The sequence below is a fragment of the Hyla sarda genome, chromosome 7, assembly GCF_029499605.1.
Source record: "Hyla sarda isolate aHylSar1 chromosome 7, aHylSar1.hap1, whole genome shotgun sequence".
Lineage (NCBI taxonomy): Eukaryota > Metazoa > Chordata > Amphibia > Anura > Hylidae > Hyla > Hyla sarda.
In genome coordinates, this window is record NC_079195.1 from 107,551,957 (window position 1) to 107,572,495 (window position 20,539).

At 38.7% G+C, this 20,539-nt stretch overlaps 1 protein-coding gene across 1 annotated transcript in view; it reads left to right on the forward strand.

Annotated features, from left to right (window-relative positions):
* Positions 1-7,362: 7,362 nt before the first annotated feature.
* The window catches only part of PIK3AP1 (phosphoinositide-3-kinase adaptor protein 1), a 187,217-nt gene continuing 174,040 nt past the window's right edge, over positions 7,363-20,539 (forward strand). The window contains exon 1 of the mRNA XM_056530352.1: positions 7,363-7,701. Coding sequence (XP_056386327.1) covers positions 7,689-7,701 — 13 coding nt within the window. The 5' untranslated portion in view covers positions 7,363-7,688. The remainder of the gene's footprint in view (positions 7,702-20,539) is intronic.

Genomic DNA, 20,539 nt, shown 5'->3' on the forward strand with positions numbered 1-20,539 from the left:
AACTGCCACTGTTTTTCCCTGTGTTTTGGCGTATTTTCTAGAGTTTTTACCTTTGTGTGGAATTTGCCTTTTTTGGCCCATTTGGCGTTTTTTTTTTTTTTCTAAATTTGTTGGGTACCAAAAAAAAATAAAATAGGATGCAGTAGGGATGGAAAAAAATGTATTTAACAAAATTTTTATTTTTTATAATGAAATTTGAATACATTTTTAATAAAGTGTGTTTGTGTTTTTCACTTTTTTTCTCTCTATTTTTTTAGGTAGTACTACTACTCCCAGCATGGAACAGATTGTTCCGTGATGGGAGTAGTAGTACCTGTACTAATAGACAGATCGCCTCGGGTGTTACTCCTGACACCCAATGCGATCATCCATAATATAACAGAGATGCAGAGCGGCTCTATACAGTGCTCGCATCTCTGCTCTGTAGTCCGGGCTGGCCAGTGATATAAATAGAAATTCACATGACTCACTCATATTTTTTGCCCAGAGTGGGGATTGACCAGATGGTGGCAGCCAATCACAGCTCTCAGAGGGAAATATGAATGAGTAATGGTCTATTCGTATCACTGGCCAGAGGAGTATAGTGCAGAGATGTGAGCGCTGTATAGAGCCGCTTCGCATCCCTGCAATAGATAGGACGATCGCATCGGGTGTCAGGAGTGATACCCGCTGTGATCTGTCCTTAACTGCAGGTACTACTACTCCCAACATGGAGCACACTCTGCTCCGTGGTGGCAGCTGTAGTACCTGCATTATTAGACAGATCGCAGCTAGTGTCACTTCTGATACCCACTGTGATCTTCCTGTATAATGACAAAATGGGGGCCGCTGTGTTTTTAAAGGGAACCTTGCAGACAGAACATGCTGCTGTTGCTGTGCATAGAGTGAAGCCTGTCAGTCATCGGAATATGCCGGACTCCTCTCTCACAGTGCCGTATGTAAGTTTGACTAAACTACTGTACATACTTGCAGATGCAACAGACCTCTAGAAACAGCATACCTGTCTATATTGTGCTGCCCTCAGCAATAGCAGCATGTTCTGTCTGTAAGGTTCCCTTTAAAATCACAGCGGCCCCCGTTTTGTCAATCACATATGTATGATTTTATGCACCAATTATATCTTCCCATATAATGTATAGATGCGGCCAGCCGCTCTTCTATGGTCCCCTGCACTGCCGTATATATATACCTATTCATATTTCCCACAGAGAGTTGTGATTGGCTGGAACCATCTGGCAAATCACAACTCTCTACGGGAAATATCAATAGGTGTATATATACGGCAGTGCAGGGGACCATAGAAGAGCAACTGGCCACATCTATACATTATACAGGATTATCGCAACGGACCATGCTGTGAGTAGTTGTACTACCCAAAAAATAAAAAATAAAGTGAAAAACACACTCACTACATTTTTATTATTGTCAGCTATATTATAGTGCCCTGCCTGCCCACATAAATTGACCCCTGTTAAAAATTTTTTAAAAATGTTGTTATAAAAAAGATACATTTCATTAAATACAATTTTTTTTCCATCACTATTGTAGGTATCTCCATCACTTTTTTGGATTGCTAAAGTCCAAGAACGAATAAAAATTGCCTGCAAAAAATGACAAAGTTAAAACCCACATGGCGTTTTCTTGGCTCAACATGCCGTGATTTTGCAAAACCGCCAAGGAGCTGAAAAAGAGTGAAAAAATGCCAAAAGGATTAAAAAAACACCAAACTGAAAAAAGCAAAGTGGAAAAAGAATTTAGCAATTCCTCATTGATTTACAGCTAACATCTGGCCGCAGCGTTTTTTGGCTGAAAAAAAACGCCATGCGGCAGAATTGGTGTTTTTCTTGGCGTTGCCCCCCCCCAATAAAAATAACATGGGGGATTCTAGCCTTACTGCGCATGTGCAGCTTCATGGCTACACCCGGAAACGGTCTCAGCGCGGTTATGAAGCCTGTTATGAAGTCGCTCTGAGGCTGCTTCCGGGTGTAGCCAGGAAGCTGCACATGTGCAGTAAACATGATTTTCAGTGCGGGAAGGAGGAAAAGAGGTGGAGGGAGGCAGTGAATAATAATTAGCCGGGCCAAGAGCCGAAGAAACAGCGCTGACGTCACAGTGCTTAAAGTCTGGATCATATCCCCGCCCGTGCCACTTACTGCTAATTTGCATATTCAGAAAGAAGGAGATATCAGATGAACAGAGCAACAGATCCAGGCATTGTAAGCATCATTTTTCTCAGCATCACCTGCACTACCAGGCAGTACCACTGGTTTGTGCAGGTGACTATTCTGACAGTTTTCCTTTAACTCCTAAGGACCCTGGGCTAACAGCGCGCGGCATCGATTGTTGTGCCGCGTGCTGTTAACCGTTCAGACGCGGCGATCAAAGTTGAACGCCGCATTTGAAAGCGAAAGTAAACGCTTCTCGGCAGCTCAGTCGGGCTTATCGGGACATCGCGATAAAATCGCGATGTTCCGATCAGCTGGGATGCAGGCGGAGGTCTCCTTACCTGTCTCCGCAGCGTCTGATCGTCGATTGATTGCTCCAAGCCTGAGCTACAGGCTTGAGCAATCAAGCCCCTATCTCACTGATCCGTGCAAAGCTATGGCTTTGCAGGGATCAGCATAGGAGATCAGTGTGTGCAGTGTTAGGTCCCTATGGGAGCTATAACACTGCAAAAAAAAAGTGAAAAAAAAGTGAACAAAGGTCATTTAACCCCTTCCCTAATAAAAGTTTGAATCACTCCCCTTTTCCCATAAAAAAATAAAAAACTGTGTAAAAAAAATAAATAAATAAACATATGTGGTATCGCCGTGTGCGGAAATGTCCGAACTATAAAAATATATCGTTAATTAAATCTCATGGTCAATGGCGTGCGCGCAAAAAAATTCCAAAGTCCAAAATAGTGTATTTTGGTCCCTTTTTATATAATAAAAAATGAATAAAAAGTGATCAAAAAGACCAATCAATACAAAAATACTGATAAAAACTTCAGAACACGGTGCAAAAAATGAGCCCACATACCGGCCTGTACGCAGAAAAATAAAAAAGTTATAGGGGTTAGAAGATGAGAATTTTTAACATATAAATTTTCCTGCATGTAGTTATGATTTCTTTCCGAAGTACGACAATATCCAACCTATATAAGTAGGGTATCATTTTAACCGTATGGACCTAGAGAATAAAGATAAGGTGTTATTTTTACTGAAAAATGAACTGCGTAGAAACGGAAGCCCCCAAAAGTTACAAAATGACATTTTTTCTTCAATTTTGTCGCACATTGAATTTTTTTCCGTTTCGCCGTAGATTTTTGGATCAAATGACTAATGTCACTGCAAATTAGAATTGGTGGCACAAGAAATAAGCCATCATATGGAATTTTATGTGCAAAATTGAAAGCGTTATGAGTTTTAGAAGGTGATGAGGAAAAAATTAAAATGCAAAAACGGAAAAACCCTGCGTCCTTAAGGGGTTAATTCTTTCCATGAAAGCATTCATACCAATAAGGGTTACATTTTATAAATATTTATTGGGGGAAATTAGCGGATAACTTACATTTTGGCAGACTTGGTTGACAATTAACTGGCGTTATAGCCATTCCTCATTTAGGTCTGTTGTTTTGTTGCATTACAAGCTATATGCACCATATTACAGATCTATGTAATACAGATCCAAAATATGTGTCATGAAACCTAAGTGTTTTTGTGCCAGTAGAAATCCAGAGAGTCCCACTTATGTTCTAATCAACAGTAGATGGCATGAATTCTACTGATAGTAACTGTAAAACGTAGAGGCTAGAACTATAGAGGCCATAGACAGTAACTTTACAATGCAATACTTTCGCTTTTCTTACCAAAGATACATAGTTACAGTGCACTTTTTGTTTCCTACAGCAGCTTTTTATAGGAAGTGTTGGAAAGTGCCTATATCTTCAGTCGCACCGCAGTAACTCGGCTGATTGGCTGAGAGGTGATTTCATAGTTCACACACACTTTTTATAGCAGACACAGAAGCTAAGACACACTGCTGATTATATAAACAAAGTATGACAAGCCTATAGAAGCCTATATGTTATAAAGGGTAAATCAGTTACATGTTATAGAACAAGTTGACCTAAATACTAGTCATTTAGGTACCTGGAAGGACAAAATATGAGTACAAATATGGTAGACCAGCAGTATTTCATCAGGAATTCCAAGAGGGTGATGAAGTGAGCCCCTCTCTGGAACTGGAGTCACAATTGATCACACCATCTAAGTGGTTAAAGGGGATTTCAAGCTAAAGAAGTTAACTCCTATCCACAGTATAGGAGATAACAAGCGGATCGATGGGTGTCTGACTAATTGTACTCCCATCGATACCGAGAACAGGGACAAAATTGTCCATGGAATTAATGTTGTCAACTGCGCATGTGTGGACAGCATTCTGTTCACTCTCATTGTGTCTATTGATTATTTCCAAATTCAGAATATCTTGGTAAGGCCATGGAGAATGAATGGAGCGCTGGCCGCACATGTGCCATGCATACAGTGGGGATCAAAAGTTTGGGCACCCCAGGAAAAAATTTGTATTAATGTGCATAAAGAAGCCAAAGAAAGATGGAAAAATCTCCAAAAGGCATCAAATTACAGATTAGACATTCTTATAATATGTCAACAAAAGTTAGATTTTATTTCCATCATTTACACTTCAAAATAACAGAAAACAAAAAATGGCGTCTGCAAAAGTTTGGGCACCCTGCAGAATTTATAGCATGCACTGCCCCCTTTGCAAAGCTGAGACCTGCCAGTGTCATGGATTGTTCTCAATCATCATCTGGGAAGACCAGGTGATGTCAATCTCAAAGGTTTTAAATGCCCAGACTCATCTGACCTTTCCTCAACAATCAGCACCATGGGTTCTTCTAAGCAGTTGTCTAGAAATCTGAAAATTGTTGACGCTCACAAAGCTGGAGAAGGCCATAAGAAGATAGCAAAACGTTTTCAGATGTCAATATCCTCTGTTCGGAATGTAATTAAGAAATGGAAGTCATCAGGAACAGTGGAAGTTAAAGTAAGATCTGGAAAACCAAGAAAAATATCAGACAGAACAGCTCGCAGGATTGTGATCCCTCCAGAAAGATCTGGCAGGCACTAGAGTTGTGGTACACTATTCCACTATAAAGAGATAATTGTACAAATAGGGTCTTCATGGAAGAGTCATCAGAAGAAAACCTCTTCTACGTCCTTACCACAAAAATCAGCGTTTGAACTTTGCAAATGAACATATAGACAAGCCTGATGCATTTTGGAAACAAGTTCTGTGGACCAATGAGGTTAAAATAGAAATTTTTGGTCGGAATGAGCAAAGGTACGTTTGGAGAAAATGGGGAACAGAATTTAATGAAAAGAACCTCTGTCCAACTGTTAAGCATGGAGGTGGATCAATCATGCTTTGGGGTTATATTGCAGCCAGTGGCACAGGGAACATCTCCCGAGTAGAAGGAAAAATGGATTCAATAAAATTTCAGCAAATTTTGGATGCTAACTTGATGCCATCTGTGAAAAAGCTGAAGTTAAACAGAGGATGGCTTCTACAAATGGATAATAATCCTAAACACATCTCGAAATCCACAGGGGATTACATCAAGAGGCGTAAACTGAAGGTTTTGCCATGGCCTTCACAATCTCCTGACCTCAACTTAATTGAAAATCTATGGATAGACCTTAAAAGAGCAGTGCGTGACCTACAGCCCAGAAATCTCAAAGAACTAGAAGACTTTTGTAAGGAAGAATGGGCAAAGATACCTCAAACAAGAATTGAAAGACTCTTGGCTGGCTACAAAAAGCGTTTACAAGCTGTGATACTTGCCAAAGGGGGCAGTACAAGATATTAGCTCTGCAGGGTGCCCAAACTTTTGCAGATGCCATTTTTGGGTTTTCTGTTATTTCGAAAGTGTAAATTATGGAAATAAATTCTAACTTTTGTTGACATATTATAAGAATGTCTAATCTGTAATTAGATGCCTTTTGTAGATTTTTCCATCTTGCCTTGGCTTCTTTATGCACATTAATACAAATTTTTATGTGGAGTGCCCAAACTTTTGATCCCCACTGTACCATACATTCCAGTCAGCCAACAAATACCAACAAATAAACAAACAAACAGTTGTTTATTGACTGATTGGATCTTTTGTGTGGCCAACAAAATCGTTGTTATTGGGTCCACATTGCCCTGTGTAAACAGGAGATGTGGGGCTTATAATTGATCATTTTAATGGGCTGCACCAATGACCGAGCCTTGTAAAGGCTCTGTTAATGAGTGCCGATCTCAGAGATCCACGCTTGTTTTTTGATTCAAGTAAGCCAGTCTAAAAGGGCCATACGACTTTTTGACACCATTCTGTTGCTTGTTGCTCATTTGCTGTATGTTGTTTCCCGAGAGCATACAGAAAATATATCCCCCATTACTAGAAGGGATTGTCATTTTATCCTCCATTCTGGTGGTTTATGTTGGAGTTATGTCACTAGGTATCATCCATCATTTGGAAGGATATGTCAGAGTGTTTCCCTGATGTATAATTCTGACAGACACTACTAGGTGCAGAGTGAAAATAGTCTTATGCTGCTGCTGTTTTTACATTACTGAGGACTGCTGTAGCAGTACTAGGTAATAACCAGTTTTTAGGCACTGAATATAAACATTTGATGACTAGCTGATAACTGTTTGAGAAAGTCGGAATACATTTTAAGCCCTGTTTACACTATGGAGAATCTGCACAAAATATCCACATGGAATTCCATGCAGATTTTGCCTTGCATCACTCTTATTGGTAGCAATGGGAATTCTGCTGCTCAGTTCACAAGATGGAATCTCCATAGCGGAACTTTTGATGAAAAATTGCATTCCGGCAGAGGACTGAACATCTTCCGTCAGAATCGGCCAGAGAGGTCCCTTTTGACAATAGGACAGTGCTTTTCCGATTACGGGTCATTTTAAATGGTGCAAATCTACTGAGTAATCTAGCAAGTCCTTATTGAAAATGAAAGTCTTGTAAAGACTTGCTCACGAAGACAACTGCTATCCATATGCTCCCATGTGCACATGTAAAGCGTAATATTATGTGCTGCCATATGGTGTCACATATGACACCATATCCTCTACAGAAGCAAATGCTGAATAATACCTCTGTTTTTATCTTATGCGGGCTTTCCCCTTAAGTACTATTAAAATACCCGTATTTGCCTAACTGGAGACAGTATAATGATACTGGTTTGTTGTTTGTACTGATGAAACTTGGCTGTCTACAGTAGGTGAAATTCCAGCTCTCTTGGTGTGGGGGCTGTGCTTAGATTTTGTTTGTCACTGCTGCCTATGAGTCTCAATGCAGGAAGTATTGGACAAGTGAAAATCAGGAAGTGTACTATGTTCTCTATTACAGTATCTATGTGCTCACGCTGAGCAACAGGTGCCTGTGCTTCTTTTTAATACTATATTCCACTGACTCTACTACAGCTCTTGGCTCTATGTTTTGCGCATTTATACACTCTGCACTGGACTGGGATATTACAAGGAGACGACCCAAGCATTTTATGGGCTGTTGAGATGGATGACAACATTTACACTTGAGACAATAAGACGGATTGTTATCATGTTATCTTAAACACTGCGGAACGTGATCTAAACTATTATACTTTTCTACAGTTTCCAAAATGGCATCCAGAGGTATGTAGTTTGTTTCTTAAACCTTCTCTAAAAAAAAATATATAAAAAAACCCCATATATTTCCTCCTTTGAAGGTTCCTCTTTCTTCAGCTCAGAGCAGCTGCGGAGCGCTCTAAAATGCTTACTTATTGCCGAAAGTCTGAGTTTACTTATAGTTTAATTGTTAAAGTAATTTATTATACTTAATTTCAAGGAATATTTTACTTATAAACTTTTAATGGAATACACTGGTGGTACTAGATCCCCTACATACTGAAAACCAGTTGCGCCCAACAGACTCCATTAAAGTATATTTGTAATTTAAAGAAAAACTTTCGGCATTCCCTAGGGACAAGTAAGAAGTTTTTATCACTTAGGATCTGAGTGTTCAGACTCCACCTGATCACCAGTACAAGTAGGGAGAGATCTCCCCACTCTGTGTATAAATGAGTGGAATGGTCCCATGGACTTACATTAAGAGAGAGTCCCGGTCACATGACACAGAGATGGGAATAAACATGCTAAGTGAACACTTCTCCCAGTTCGTTCTACTGGGTCTTACCATGACCGAACAAAATATTTTATATGCCTGTATGACGTGCATCATGTAACATATATGACAGTGCCTATTTAACTTAAATCTTTTCCCCCAGTATGCCTTCTGGGCCTTAATGCCCAAGCATTTTTTATTTTTTTTTCCATTGTCGCATTCTAAGTTCTGTAGCATTTTATTTTTCCATTAACAAAGCCATATGAAGGTTTTTTTTTTGCAGGAAAGGTTGTAATTTTTATTGCCACCATTTCTGAGGCTCATACAACTTATTGGTACATTTTTATTAAAACATTTTTTTGCAGGAAAGATAAAAACTATTTTGTCATTCTCTTTTTTTTTTCCTTTCATTTTAAATCTACACTATTCACCTTATGGTCAAAAACAATTATAGCTTTATTCTGTAAGTCAGCACAAGTACAGTGATATCAAATTTATACAGTTTTATTTTTTTACATTTTACAACTTTAATAACTTAAATGGGCACTGTTAAATAAAAAACTTTTCATATGTTGTACATCTTGGCAAAACATTAACCTTTCTAATATACTTCATAAGAAAATTTCCTTTTTATAGAAATCATGGCTTATAAAATCATGGCTTTGTCCAGCTGAAGCACAGGCATGGACAAAGGGTGAGGGTGGGCTAACACTCCTCTGTGCTCTCTCCTGTCTGATAGTACTCCTCTGTGCTCTCCTGTCTGATAGTACTCCTCTGTGTTCTCTCCTGTCTGACATGACTCCTCTGTGCTCTCCTGGCTGATAGTACTCATCTGTGCTCTCTCCTGTCTGATAGTACTCCTCTGTGCTCTCCTGTCTGATAGTACTCCTCTGTGTTCTCTCCTGTCTGATAGTACTCCTCTGTGCTCTCTCCTGTCTGATAGTACTCCTCTGTGCTATCAGACAGGGGGGGGGGGTATTATATATGAGGGGCACATGAAAGGGGGGCATTATATGTGAGGGGCACATGACAGCCCCCCCCCTGTCATGTGCCCATATGATGCCCCCCTGACATGTGCCGCTGACTTAAAATGCCCCCCTGGCCCTGCTCAGGACATGGTCTGTCCTTGGTCAGCTGACTTTCCAAAATACAAAGAAGGACATCATCACTGATCAGATCCCTCTTGGCAGCTTCCAGGCCCCATATCTCCAAGCTCTATCTATATCTTGCTGCTGCTACCTCTATGTGATCAGTATACAATATATAGAAGTTGTACGCTTACCCTGAGGCTGTGTTTGCAAGTTGTATTTTTTTACTTTTTCCTTGTTGTGATTTTTCCAAAATTGCTGCAAAATGGTAATATTTTACCTCAATTGCACAGTAAAAACCTAATTTATTCAGCAATTTTAAAAAATTGTTGGATAAACAGTCAAAATTTGGTACAAATCCTTGAAACCATGTGACCACTGGCATTCAGAAACCAACTGGCTAACTTTGCATACATGCGTTGGGTCAGCACAAAAGGATACATCTATGGGCTAACTGTTTAGGTAAAATGGTGCAGTAATAGGGGATTAGTAACATCTCTGCATGTATCTAAGTGATAAGTAACATGGCTGCCTGTCTCTAAGCAATACTGTTATGTTGCTAATGAAGTTACCTGTTTGATACTTGAGCAGTAGTGTTGCTCGTGAATATTCGCAATTAGAATTTTATTCGCGAATATCGCATATTCGCGAATTCGCGAAAATAGCGCTATATATTCGTAATTACGAATATTCGTTTTTGTTTTTTTTCACAGTACACATCACAGTGATCATCCCTCTCTGCTTCCAGCTTATGTGGTGTAAGAAGGCTCTAATACTACTGTGTGAGACTGGTGTGCGAATTTTCGTATATGCGAAAATTTGCATATGCTAATGTTCACATATGCGAATTTTCGCATATGTTAATTTTCGTATATACAAATTTTCGTATATGTAAATTTTCGCATGCGCGAATATTCGCATATGCGAAAATAAAACGAGACTATTACGAATATGCGAATATTCGCGAATATGACGAATATTCGTCCATATATTCGCGAATATTCGCGAATTCGAATATGGCCTATGCCGCTCAACACTATTGAGCAGTGTTAAAGTGTTAAAATTGAGCAAATATGATTGATTGCCTATCCACAGGATACATGTGCACTATCATAGAAAGATATCTAAAGTGGACAGCAGCTTTATTATGACTAGTTCCTGCTAAACAACCACAGTATTGTAATTCTTTGCTTTTACCATCAACTAACCATTGTTTTGTTGTTTTTTTGTTGCACCCTATTACCATACTGCACCATTACATAATCATTTGGAGATCTTGTATATGAAAGGGAAGTGTTGTTTCATATGGGTTGTATATCCTGAGGATTATATGCAGTGGATTTTCATGTAGAAAATCCACAGTGTGTTACAGTGGCATCAATGTGGATGAAGTTTTAAGAAATCGGGTCCGTACGTTATGGAAAAAATCCACAGTACATCTGCACCAATATCTGCACAATCTGGTGTAAATTTGCCACAGTAGATTTACTGTTGGAAATGCTGCATTTTTTTGGTTAAAGAAAATCTGTAGCATTCCCACTCTGTGAAAAAGCACCTTTAACCCCTTAAGGACTCAGCCCATTTTGGCCTTAAGGACTCAGACAATTTAATTTTTACGTTTTCATTTTTTCCTCCTCGCCTTCTAAAAATCATAACTTTTTATATTTTCATCCACAGACTAGTATGAGGGCTTGTTTTTTGTGCGACCAGTTGTCCTTTGTAATGACATCACTCATTATATCATAAAATGTATGGCGCAACCAAAAAACACTATTTTTGTGGGGAAATTAAAACGAAAAACGCAATTTTGCTAATTTTGGAAGGTTTCGTTTTCACGCCGTACAATTTATGGTAAAAATGACGTGTGTTCTTTATTCTGAGGGTCAATACAATTAAAATGATACCCATTATTACATACTTTTATATTATTGTTGCGCTTAAAAAAAATCACAAACTTTTTAACCAAATTAGTACGTTTATAATCCCTTTATTTTGATGACCTCTAACTTTTTTATTTTTCTGTATAAGCGGCGGTATGGGGGATCATTTTTTGCGCCATGATCTGTACTTTTTTTTGATACCACATTTGCATATAAAAAACCTTTTATACATTTTTTATAATTTTTTTAAAAATAAAATGTATTAAAAAAGTAGGAATTTTGGACTTTTTTTTTTTCGTTCACGCCGTTCACCGTACGGGATCATTAACATTTTATTTTAATAGTTCGGACATTTACGCACACGGCGATACCAAATATGTCTATGAAAAAAAAATTTTTACGCTTTTTGGGGGTAAAATAGGAAAAAACGGACATTTTACTTTTTTATTGGGGGAGGGGATTTTTCACTTTTTTTTACTTTTACTTTTAAATTTTTTTAAATTTTTTTTTACACTTGAATAGTCCCCATAGGGGACTATTCATAGCAATACCATGATTGCTAATACTGATCTGTTCTATGTATAGGACATAGAACAGATCAGTGTTTTCGGTGATCTTCTGCTCTGGTCTGCTCGATCACAGACCAGAGCAGGAGACGCCGGGAGCCGGACGGAGGCAGGAGAGGGGACCTCCGTGCGGCGTTATGAATGATCGGATCCCCGCAGCAGCGCTGCGGGCGATCCGATCATTCATTCAAATCGCGCACTGCCGCAGATGCCGGGATCTGTATTGATCCCGGCACCTGAGGGGTTAATGCGATCAGCAGCCGGGATCAGCCGCGCATGACACGGGCATCGCTCCGATGCCCGCGGTTATGCACAGGACGTAAATGTACGTCCTGGTGCGTTAAGTACCACCTCACCAGGACGTACATTTATGTCCTGCGTCCTTAAGGGGTTAAAGGGGTACTCCGCCCCTAGACATCTTATCCCTTATCCAAGGATAGGGGATAAGATGTCTGATCGCGGGGGTCCTACTGCTGGGGACCCCTGCGATCTCTCCTGCAGCCCCCCGAGTCATCAGCTCTCCGGAGCTAAGTTTGCTCCGTGGCTGATGACAGGGGGCGGCAGTTCGTGACATCATGGCTCCACCCCCTCATGACATCACACTCCGCCCTCTTAATGCAAGTCTATGGGAGGGGGCGTGGCAACAGTCACGCCCCCTCACATAGACTTGAATTAAGGGGGCGGGGCATAACATCATGAGGGGCAGATCCATGATGTCACGAACCGCCGATCCCTGTATCCTCCTGAGTCATCAGCCACGGACAAACCTAGTTCCGGAGAGCTGATGACTCGGGGGGCTGCAGGAGAGATCACGGGGTTCCCAGCAGAGGGACCCCTGCGATCAGACATATTATCCCCTATCCTTGGATAGGGAATAAGATGTCTAGGGGTGGAGTACCCCTTTAAGAGTCAGGCATGAAGTGCAGTTCTGGCTAAACCAGTAAGGCCTCCCGTGAATACATAAAAGAAAAAAAAAAAAAAAAAAGGTAAAGAGGGCTTTGTGTGAAAGAGAACATATGAGGATATTATGAGACTGAGTCCATGCAAATAGTGAAACAGAAAATGTAAAAGCACTTCTACAGTAAGTACATTGCAAATGTTAGCAATATTTAGAGCTTCCTTTTTGTTATTAACCCCTTTAGGACAAAGGGCGTACAGATATGCTCTTGCGTCCTGGCACTTGAGGACTGCGGGCATACCTGTATGCCTTGCTCCCATTACTGGTGTTTGAAGTATGCGTATGAGCTGACCACACTTTATACCTGGTGGGTCCCGACTGCTATCAGCAGATAGCCGATCGAGCCGATGCCAGACATTAACCCTTTAGATGCCGCAATCAACTTAGCATCTAAAATGCGGGGTTAATGTGCCGGCTAGCTCAGGGCAGCTGATCGGGACAACCGCTGTGAAATTGTTATGATTTTTAGAAGGGGAAGAGTTAAAAACTGTTAAAAAGTGCAAAAACTTAATTAGCCTGTTCCATTAGGACAAACTGGGCCTTAAGGGGTTAAGATATATATGATGGCGGAATGTCAGAGGAGATATGTTGGCAGAATGTTTTCAATGTTAGAGATTATATAACATTTCATACCGGTTGGTGGATGCCTCTGTGTGGGTTATAAATAAAATAAAGTCTTCGTGGGAATTTATCATTTTATGCGCTATATTTTAAGGGTAGGGTCACACATAACTATGACCGACCCTATAGTGAGCCCCCTGCCTGTTCCCATGTGTCTGTTTGTAGCAGCAATCCACTGCTATGACAACACACATAGAGACCTGCACGACTAGTAAACTGTTTACGCAGTTTACTACAATTGCTTAGATCCCTGTGTGTGTGCTGGTAACAGTGAATTGCTGCTATGAGTGGACACATGGGAACAGGTAGGGGGCTCACTCTATGGTCGGTCATCGGCAGATCCGCAGGGTAACATATGCTACTGATCCATTATGTGTGACCCTACTCTAGATATTTTATTTTCCTCACTGTTTGCCTGTGTGTACGTTATGTGTACTCACATCATAATTTTCAAAGGTGCACATTCTTTATCATTAGGGAAATAGCTTAGATCTATGTAAAGTGTTATCCGGATCAGGGTGAGATTGCAAGATTTAGCTAATATTTGTGACTTTTTTTTTGTATGATAAATCAAACTTAAAATTACTCAAGTGGAAGCGAAAAAGTTGCAACATTTTTGCTTACATTTACATTTATGTACGCAAAAAAAAGCAGTGTAAATGTGATAATTAATTTCCCCCTAATCACTTGAAATAATGAAGTCTATAAAGACGAGAGTACCTTTCATTAACTTGATACATTTTATAATCCTCCCAAGTCACTGCCCCCATCATAATACACCGCCCCCTGCCTTTATTTTTATTATTTTTTAGTTTTCTACCTTGAAATTGCTCTGTATTTTCTGCTCAGCCTCAGGTTCACAGACTGGGAAGGGGCGTTACCCAGCAGGTGTGACATCATCTGAAGCCATACAGGCAGTTAAGTGTGAGAGGAGCCATGATTGAATAAGTCTGCACACACACCCTCAGCACTCTAGGCTGCATTTCCTGTGTTTGGACTTCTGCAAGGCCACCAGGAGTCCAAAGCCTGTGCATGAGAAGGGGGGGGGGATGTGCACTGGCAAGTAAGGAGACACCTAGTGGCAGCTTTTTTAAACACAAATAAAAAATAAATTTAAACAAAGTATATTAGAAAGATTTTTTATTTACCATAAGGAGTGCAATAGCAAAAATATACTTCAGTCAGACTCTCTGCTCTGGCAGTGTTGTAGATAGCAGCAGAGAGAGTTACACATCAGCTCAGATTGTAGACTTGAGAGAGGATCATTGGAGGACAGCTCACATTAGCTGGAGAGTGAATATAAGGCAGCCTGAAGGAAGAAGCAACAGAGAGAAAACAGAGCTCACAAAGTAAACTGTAGAAGTTCTAGAAAAGTGGCATGATGGTTCTTTTTTTTTATTAAAGACTTATGTAGAACATTTTTTTGCATCATAAATACATGGTTCTCAATGGCCTTCAAAATTAAAGGGATATTCTGGGATTTTTGGTTCTTTGAATGTAAGACAGGGGCAGCAAAGTTAGCGGTTACTAATTATCCTCACTTACCAGTTTTTTTTTGTTTTGTTTTTTTGTCTGGTATCTAATTTATTTGTCTTTTTTTCTCCTGAAAGCTCACTTTGTGCAGCCTACAAAATGAGTTTTGTCTCAGACATTTCTCAGCTTGCTGGGCCGAGACAAAACATGACAAGTCAGGGGTCCCATGATAATGTTACTTGGGTACATGAGCTTCCGGCTTCCGGCTCCTCCTTGCTGGTGCATGAACTGTCCTGTCCTCTTAAACCTGCTCAGTCTAGTTTCTATGAAAACCATGGTGCCAGCTGCCCTATATAGTACTTTCTGGCTCCAATGCAGCAGACTGGTTAAAACTGATCAAGTTTAACCCCTTAAGGACACAGCCCATTATGGCCTTAAAGGGTACCTTTCATAAAAAAAAAACTTTTGATATATTATAGATTAATATATGCAGAATAACTTTCCAACACCATATTATTAAAAATGATGCTTCTTTTTATTTAATTTTCCACTTTGAAAAAAGGACCACTAGGGGTCTCCTTACCAGTCTTTTTTTTATATATATTTCAGACTCATGCTGGAGTCCTAAATCTTAGACTGCAGCCGGGACACCGACAAACTCACCACTGCTCAATGCCAGGGAGCAGTGTTGAGCTTGTCTATGTCCCGGCTGCAGTCTGAGATTTAGGACTCCAGCATGAGTCTGAAATCTATAAAAAAATAAGAATGAAAAAAAAGGACTGGTAGGGAGACCCCTAGTGGTCCTTTTTTCAAAGTGGAAAATTAAATAGAAAGAAGCATATTTTTTAATAACATGCTATTGGAAAGTTATTCTGCATACATTAATCTATAATATATCAAAAGTTTTAAAAGTTGTACTGACATCACTAATTTTACCATAAAATGTATGGTGCAACCAAAAAAACATACTATTTGTGTGGAGAAATTTAAAAGAAAAACGCAATTTTGCTAATTTTGGAAGGTTTCGTTTTCACACTGTACAATTTACGGTAACATATACATGTTTTCTTTATTCGGTGGGTCAATACAATTAAAATGATACATGATTTCATACTTTTCTACTATTATACCGCTTTTTAAAAAAATCTCAAACTTTTTCACCAAATTAGTATGTTTAAAATTCCTCTATTTTGATGACCTATAACTTTTTCATTGTTCTGTATAAGCGGCGGTATGAGGGCTCATTTTTTGCACCGTGATCTGTACTTTTTAGTGATACCACATTTGCATATATGAAACTTTAATACATTTTTTATAAAAAATTTTGGGAATTTGATGAAACAAAAAAGCAGCAATTTTGGATTTTTTTTTTTAACGTTTACGCCCTTTACCATACGGGTAAATAACAATAACATTGTATTTTGATAGTTCGGACATTTACACATGCAGCGATAACAAATATGTTTATTAATTTTTTTTCACACTTTTTGGGGGTAAAAAGGAAAAAGGGATGATTTACGTTTTTATTGGGGGAGGGGATTTTTCAATATTTTTTTTTTTACATTCTTTTTTTTACATTTTTTGTCCCCATGGGGGACAATTTATAGTAATCATTTGATTTCTAATACTGTTCAGTGCTATGCATAGGGCATGGCACTGATCAGTATTATCGGAAATCTTCTGCTCTGGTTTGCTCAATCTCAGACCAGAACAGAAGACCCCTGGAGAAGGACGAAGGCAGGTGAGGGGACCTCTGCCTGCCATTATGGATGATCAGATCCCCGTGGCAGCGGAGCGGTTGATACGATCATCCATTTTACCAACCGCACTGCTGCAGATTCCGTGATCTGTATTGATCACAGCATCTGTGGAGTTAATGGCGGACATCACTCCGGTGCTCGCGGTCATGTACAGAACATAAATGTAAGTCCTGCTGTGTTAAGTACCACCGCACCAGGATGTAAATTTATGTCCTGTGTCTTTAAGGGGTTAATAGGCAAAAAAGAAAAAGAAATCAGATAGCGCTCGCCTCCTCCGTGCAAGTGCAGTCAGTCCTCCTTCACTGTCTCCAAAGTAAAAGTCCAAAAGATTCACAGCACTGATAAAACCATTTCTTTATTGGAAGTCCATTTAAAATCCATAAGGTACAAACAAGGTGCACATTGGCAAATTTGAGGTAAACCCCCCCTCGAATTTGCTGGTGTGCACCTTGTTTGTACCTTATGGATTTTAAATGGATTTCCAATAAAGAAATGGTTTTACCTAAGGGGTTAATACCACAGATGCAACAATAATTTTGAATTATCCCATTTATTAAGTATCTCATGATTTTAAGATTTTATTTATGCACAGGATAGGTGATAAGTAGCTGATCTGGTTACTGGAACCCTCATGTTCATGAGACCAGAGTTCCCTTGTCCCCCAAGTGAATGGAGCAGCAGTGTGCATACTAGACCACCATTACATTGACTTTGTATATATTAACAGAGAAGATCTCCTAAGATTTGGTTTAGTTTCCATCAGACGAATCTGACGAATCAGATTTGTTGCAGATTCGGATACAGATTGGTAAGTGCCCTGATATTTTCAACACACATTGGCCCAGATTTATCAAACTGTGTGAGAGGAAAAAGTGGAGTGATTTCCCCACAGCAACCAATCACAGCTCAGCTTTCACTTTACCAGAGCTTGTTAGCTGAGCTTTGATTGGTTGCTGTGGGAAAATCTCAAATTTTCTCTCTCAGTTTGATAAATCTGGGCCAATATGTACAGAAGCAGGGATTTCTGTATTGCCTCTGCTCCTGTACAGTACACAGAATGGATGGGCAATGCATCCAACCCTGCGAATGTCGCAAAAGATGCAATGCATACAGCATCATTGCATGCATCCGCACCTCTTAGTGTACCAGAGCAGGGACAAAACAATCTCAAAATCGCTCATATTCAACATTCAACCAAATCTGAATTTTGGTGGAATTTGGATTAAATCCCATTTCTGCTGAATTGCTTCACCTACCTCTAGTGGTAACTTTACATATTGGGATATACTCTGGAAGTTGAATAAGCACAGCCCAGTCAAGTGAAATAACTCAAATGCCCAAGAAATTCTAATAAAGTTCCATAGTGTTTCTAGATAAAGATGCATGTCCGTGAATACTGTCTTTATATTCTGCTTACTAATTATTGCATTTACTTGAGGATATTTAACTTTAGGATATTTTAAGTTTACATTCTTATTTAAGTTACGTGACTTGCAGGTTTATATCATATTACAGACTAGGAAACAATGCTTCCTTTTTTCAAGGTGTGCCCTGAATGATATACATTAGACAATGATCTCTTCTTAGTGATCTTTTAGGTATAAAGAGTCATGGTTATTATTACATTGCTGATGGAACAGGATAGGATTGGGCCAGGCTATCCTTCATCAATGCTGGCTTTCATCACTTAGGGGCCTTAGGTTGGCTCATACCTGGAACAAGCACTCATCAAACAAATGGGGGCTGCACGAATGATCACTGGATCCTCAATGTCGCCATTCACATTCATCATTGATGCCCACTCATCCCTCTATTTACACAGAGCGATGTGTAGCTGCCTAACAATGATTTTTGGCCTGCATATACAATACGATCAGCATTTTCACGTTCATCGGCTGATCACCGTCTCTTTTACATTGGTCAGTTATGGGGAATGATTGTCCCTGCGAATGTTCATTCGTCCAAAAATCAGCCAGTGTAGAAAGCCATTTAAGTAATTGAATAACTTGAAGGTTACATCCGGGTATATCTATTAAATGGAATAATACAGTGGAAGAATTAAAAGTTAGCATACAATTATTGGATAAAATTCAATTATTCGATTTGAACTGTAAAAAAAAAAAAATAACCATGATTTGCCTTTCTGAATACTTAGTATAGTTTATATTATTGATGTTTACATAATGCAAATAAAAGTCCCACAAGTAGAATTTGTTGATTTTCTAAAGCAAATCATATGCAAATATATAAGATTTGCATTAGTTACACTGTGTTTCTATTGCAGATAAACCAGCCGTGATTTTATTTTAGCAGAAAGACAAACAGGAAATCCATTGATTTATTTTATCACATATTTTCTACTGTATATTTACATACCTTTATACAACGGGGAATGAAGATAGATAGGAAAATAAATCCATGTTTATAAGGAACCAATAAGGCAAAAATAAGTAACATCTACTATGCTAAATGAATGTAGTTCCATCAAGCTACAGTATTAAGCGCAGAGTAAACACTGTATACAGTATATATTTAATCATCATCACAATATCAGTCCCTTTTTAATATGATTTTTTAAGTTTTTGCCGTTTTTACTTTATCTTTAATTTGATTTTAACTTTGCAGCACAGATAATCTGTTCCTACCCAAAACATTTTTGGTATTACACTGTTTGCTTGGCATTTGTGAATACATAATACATTCAATCCTTTCAGTGTACTGGGCCAGACATATGCCAAAAGAGCACCCTTTGGGTTTAGGTGGTGTGTATATACCGTATATATATATATATATATATATATATATATACACACACACACATATTATTTTTTTCATTATGTATTAATTTATTTTTCTCATGCTGAAAAGTGTAGCTGAGTATGTGGGGGCTTTTCTTTTAAAACACACCAAAAATATGCAGTTATATGGTAACTATATAATGTTTGCACACTTTATGCAATTTAAATAAGCTCATGTTGAGGCTTTTTCACAGAGATGTAATACAATCTCTTAAGAACCCATGAGTTTGTACTGAGCTGGACTTAGATCACCTTAGGGTTTGTTTACATTGGCAATGCTCATGCATATTGAATGTTGAGAAATGCTGCCCACCTCCACATTACATAATACTACGGGGTAAAATTCTTTACTATAAATTGTGTTGCTTGACTTAAGTGTAGTTCTTATTTTACACAATATATTTGATGGCACTGAAATCACATTGTGCTTCTGGAGAGATTCATGTTAATAAAAATTCCCCGGGATTTCCCCCGTTGAAATTGCAGCTTTTACATTTTCACCGTTCTCATTTTCCTACAATTAATGACATAACTTCCCTGTTTTCAGTTGTTCATTCACGTCATGAATATGAATCTTGATATTTATGTACCATATACATTACATATGTTTAGAATAGTGTACTTTATATTGCTGTGGAAAAAAAGGTTATGCCCCTTCTTAGGTATGAAATTATATAACACAAAAACTGTCTAGTTTGACTATTTGTATGTTGTTCTCTTTGTGGAATGTTGTATGGTGAGTGGTATGGAGTGTAAGCGCTCAAAAATGGAGATCTCCAAGCTTTTCTAGCTTGTAAGTCACTTTCAAATATGGCAGATGTTACTGAAACACATTTTATATTAACTCCTAAAGCGCACAGCATATTTTGGCTTTCACAATGTGGCAATTTTTACAAGGGACAAATCTACCAAAAATAGGGCCAAGTGTCACAGCTTTTTTTTTTGGTTTATACCTTTTTTTTTTTAATGGTGACAACGGTATATTAACATTTGTTTTCCAATCATTTTCCCTTAAAAAACAATAGTTTGTAATCTTTTTATTTGATTTATTTCATTAGTGCTTTTCCTAGAAGTCAGCAAGGTAACTTGGGTAATTATATACAGTCCTAAGTAAAAGAAAGTACACCCTTTTTGAACATATAAAGACATAAAAAAAAATATCTGATTCTAAGCAGGTCTTAAAATTAGTTAAATACAACCCCAATTCACAGAAGATTCCATTGTA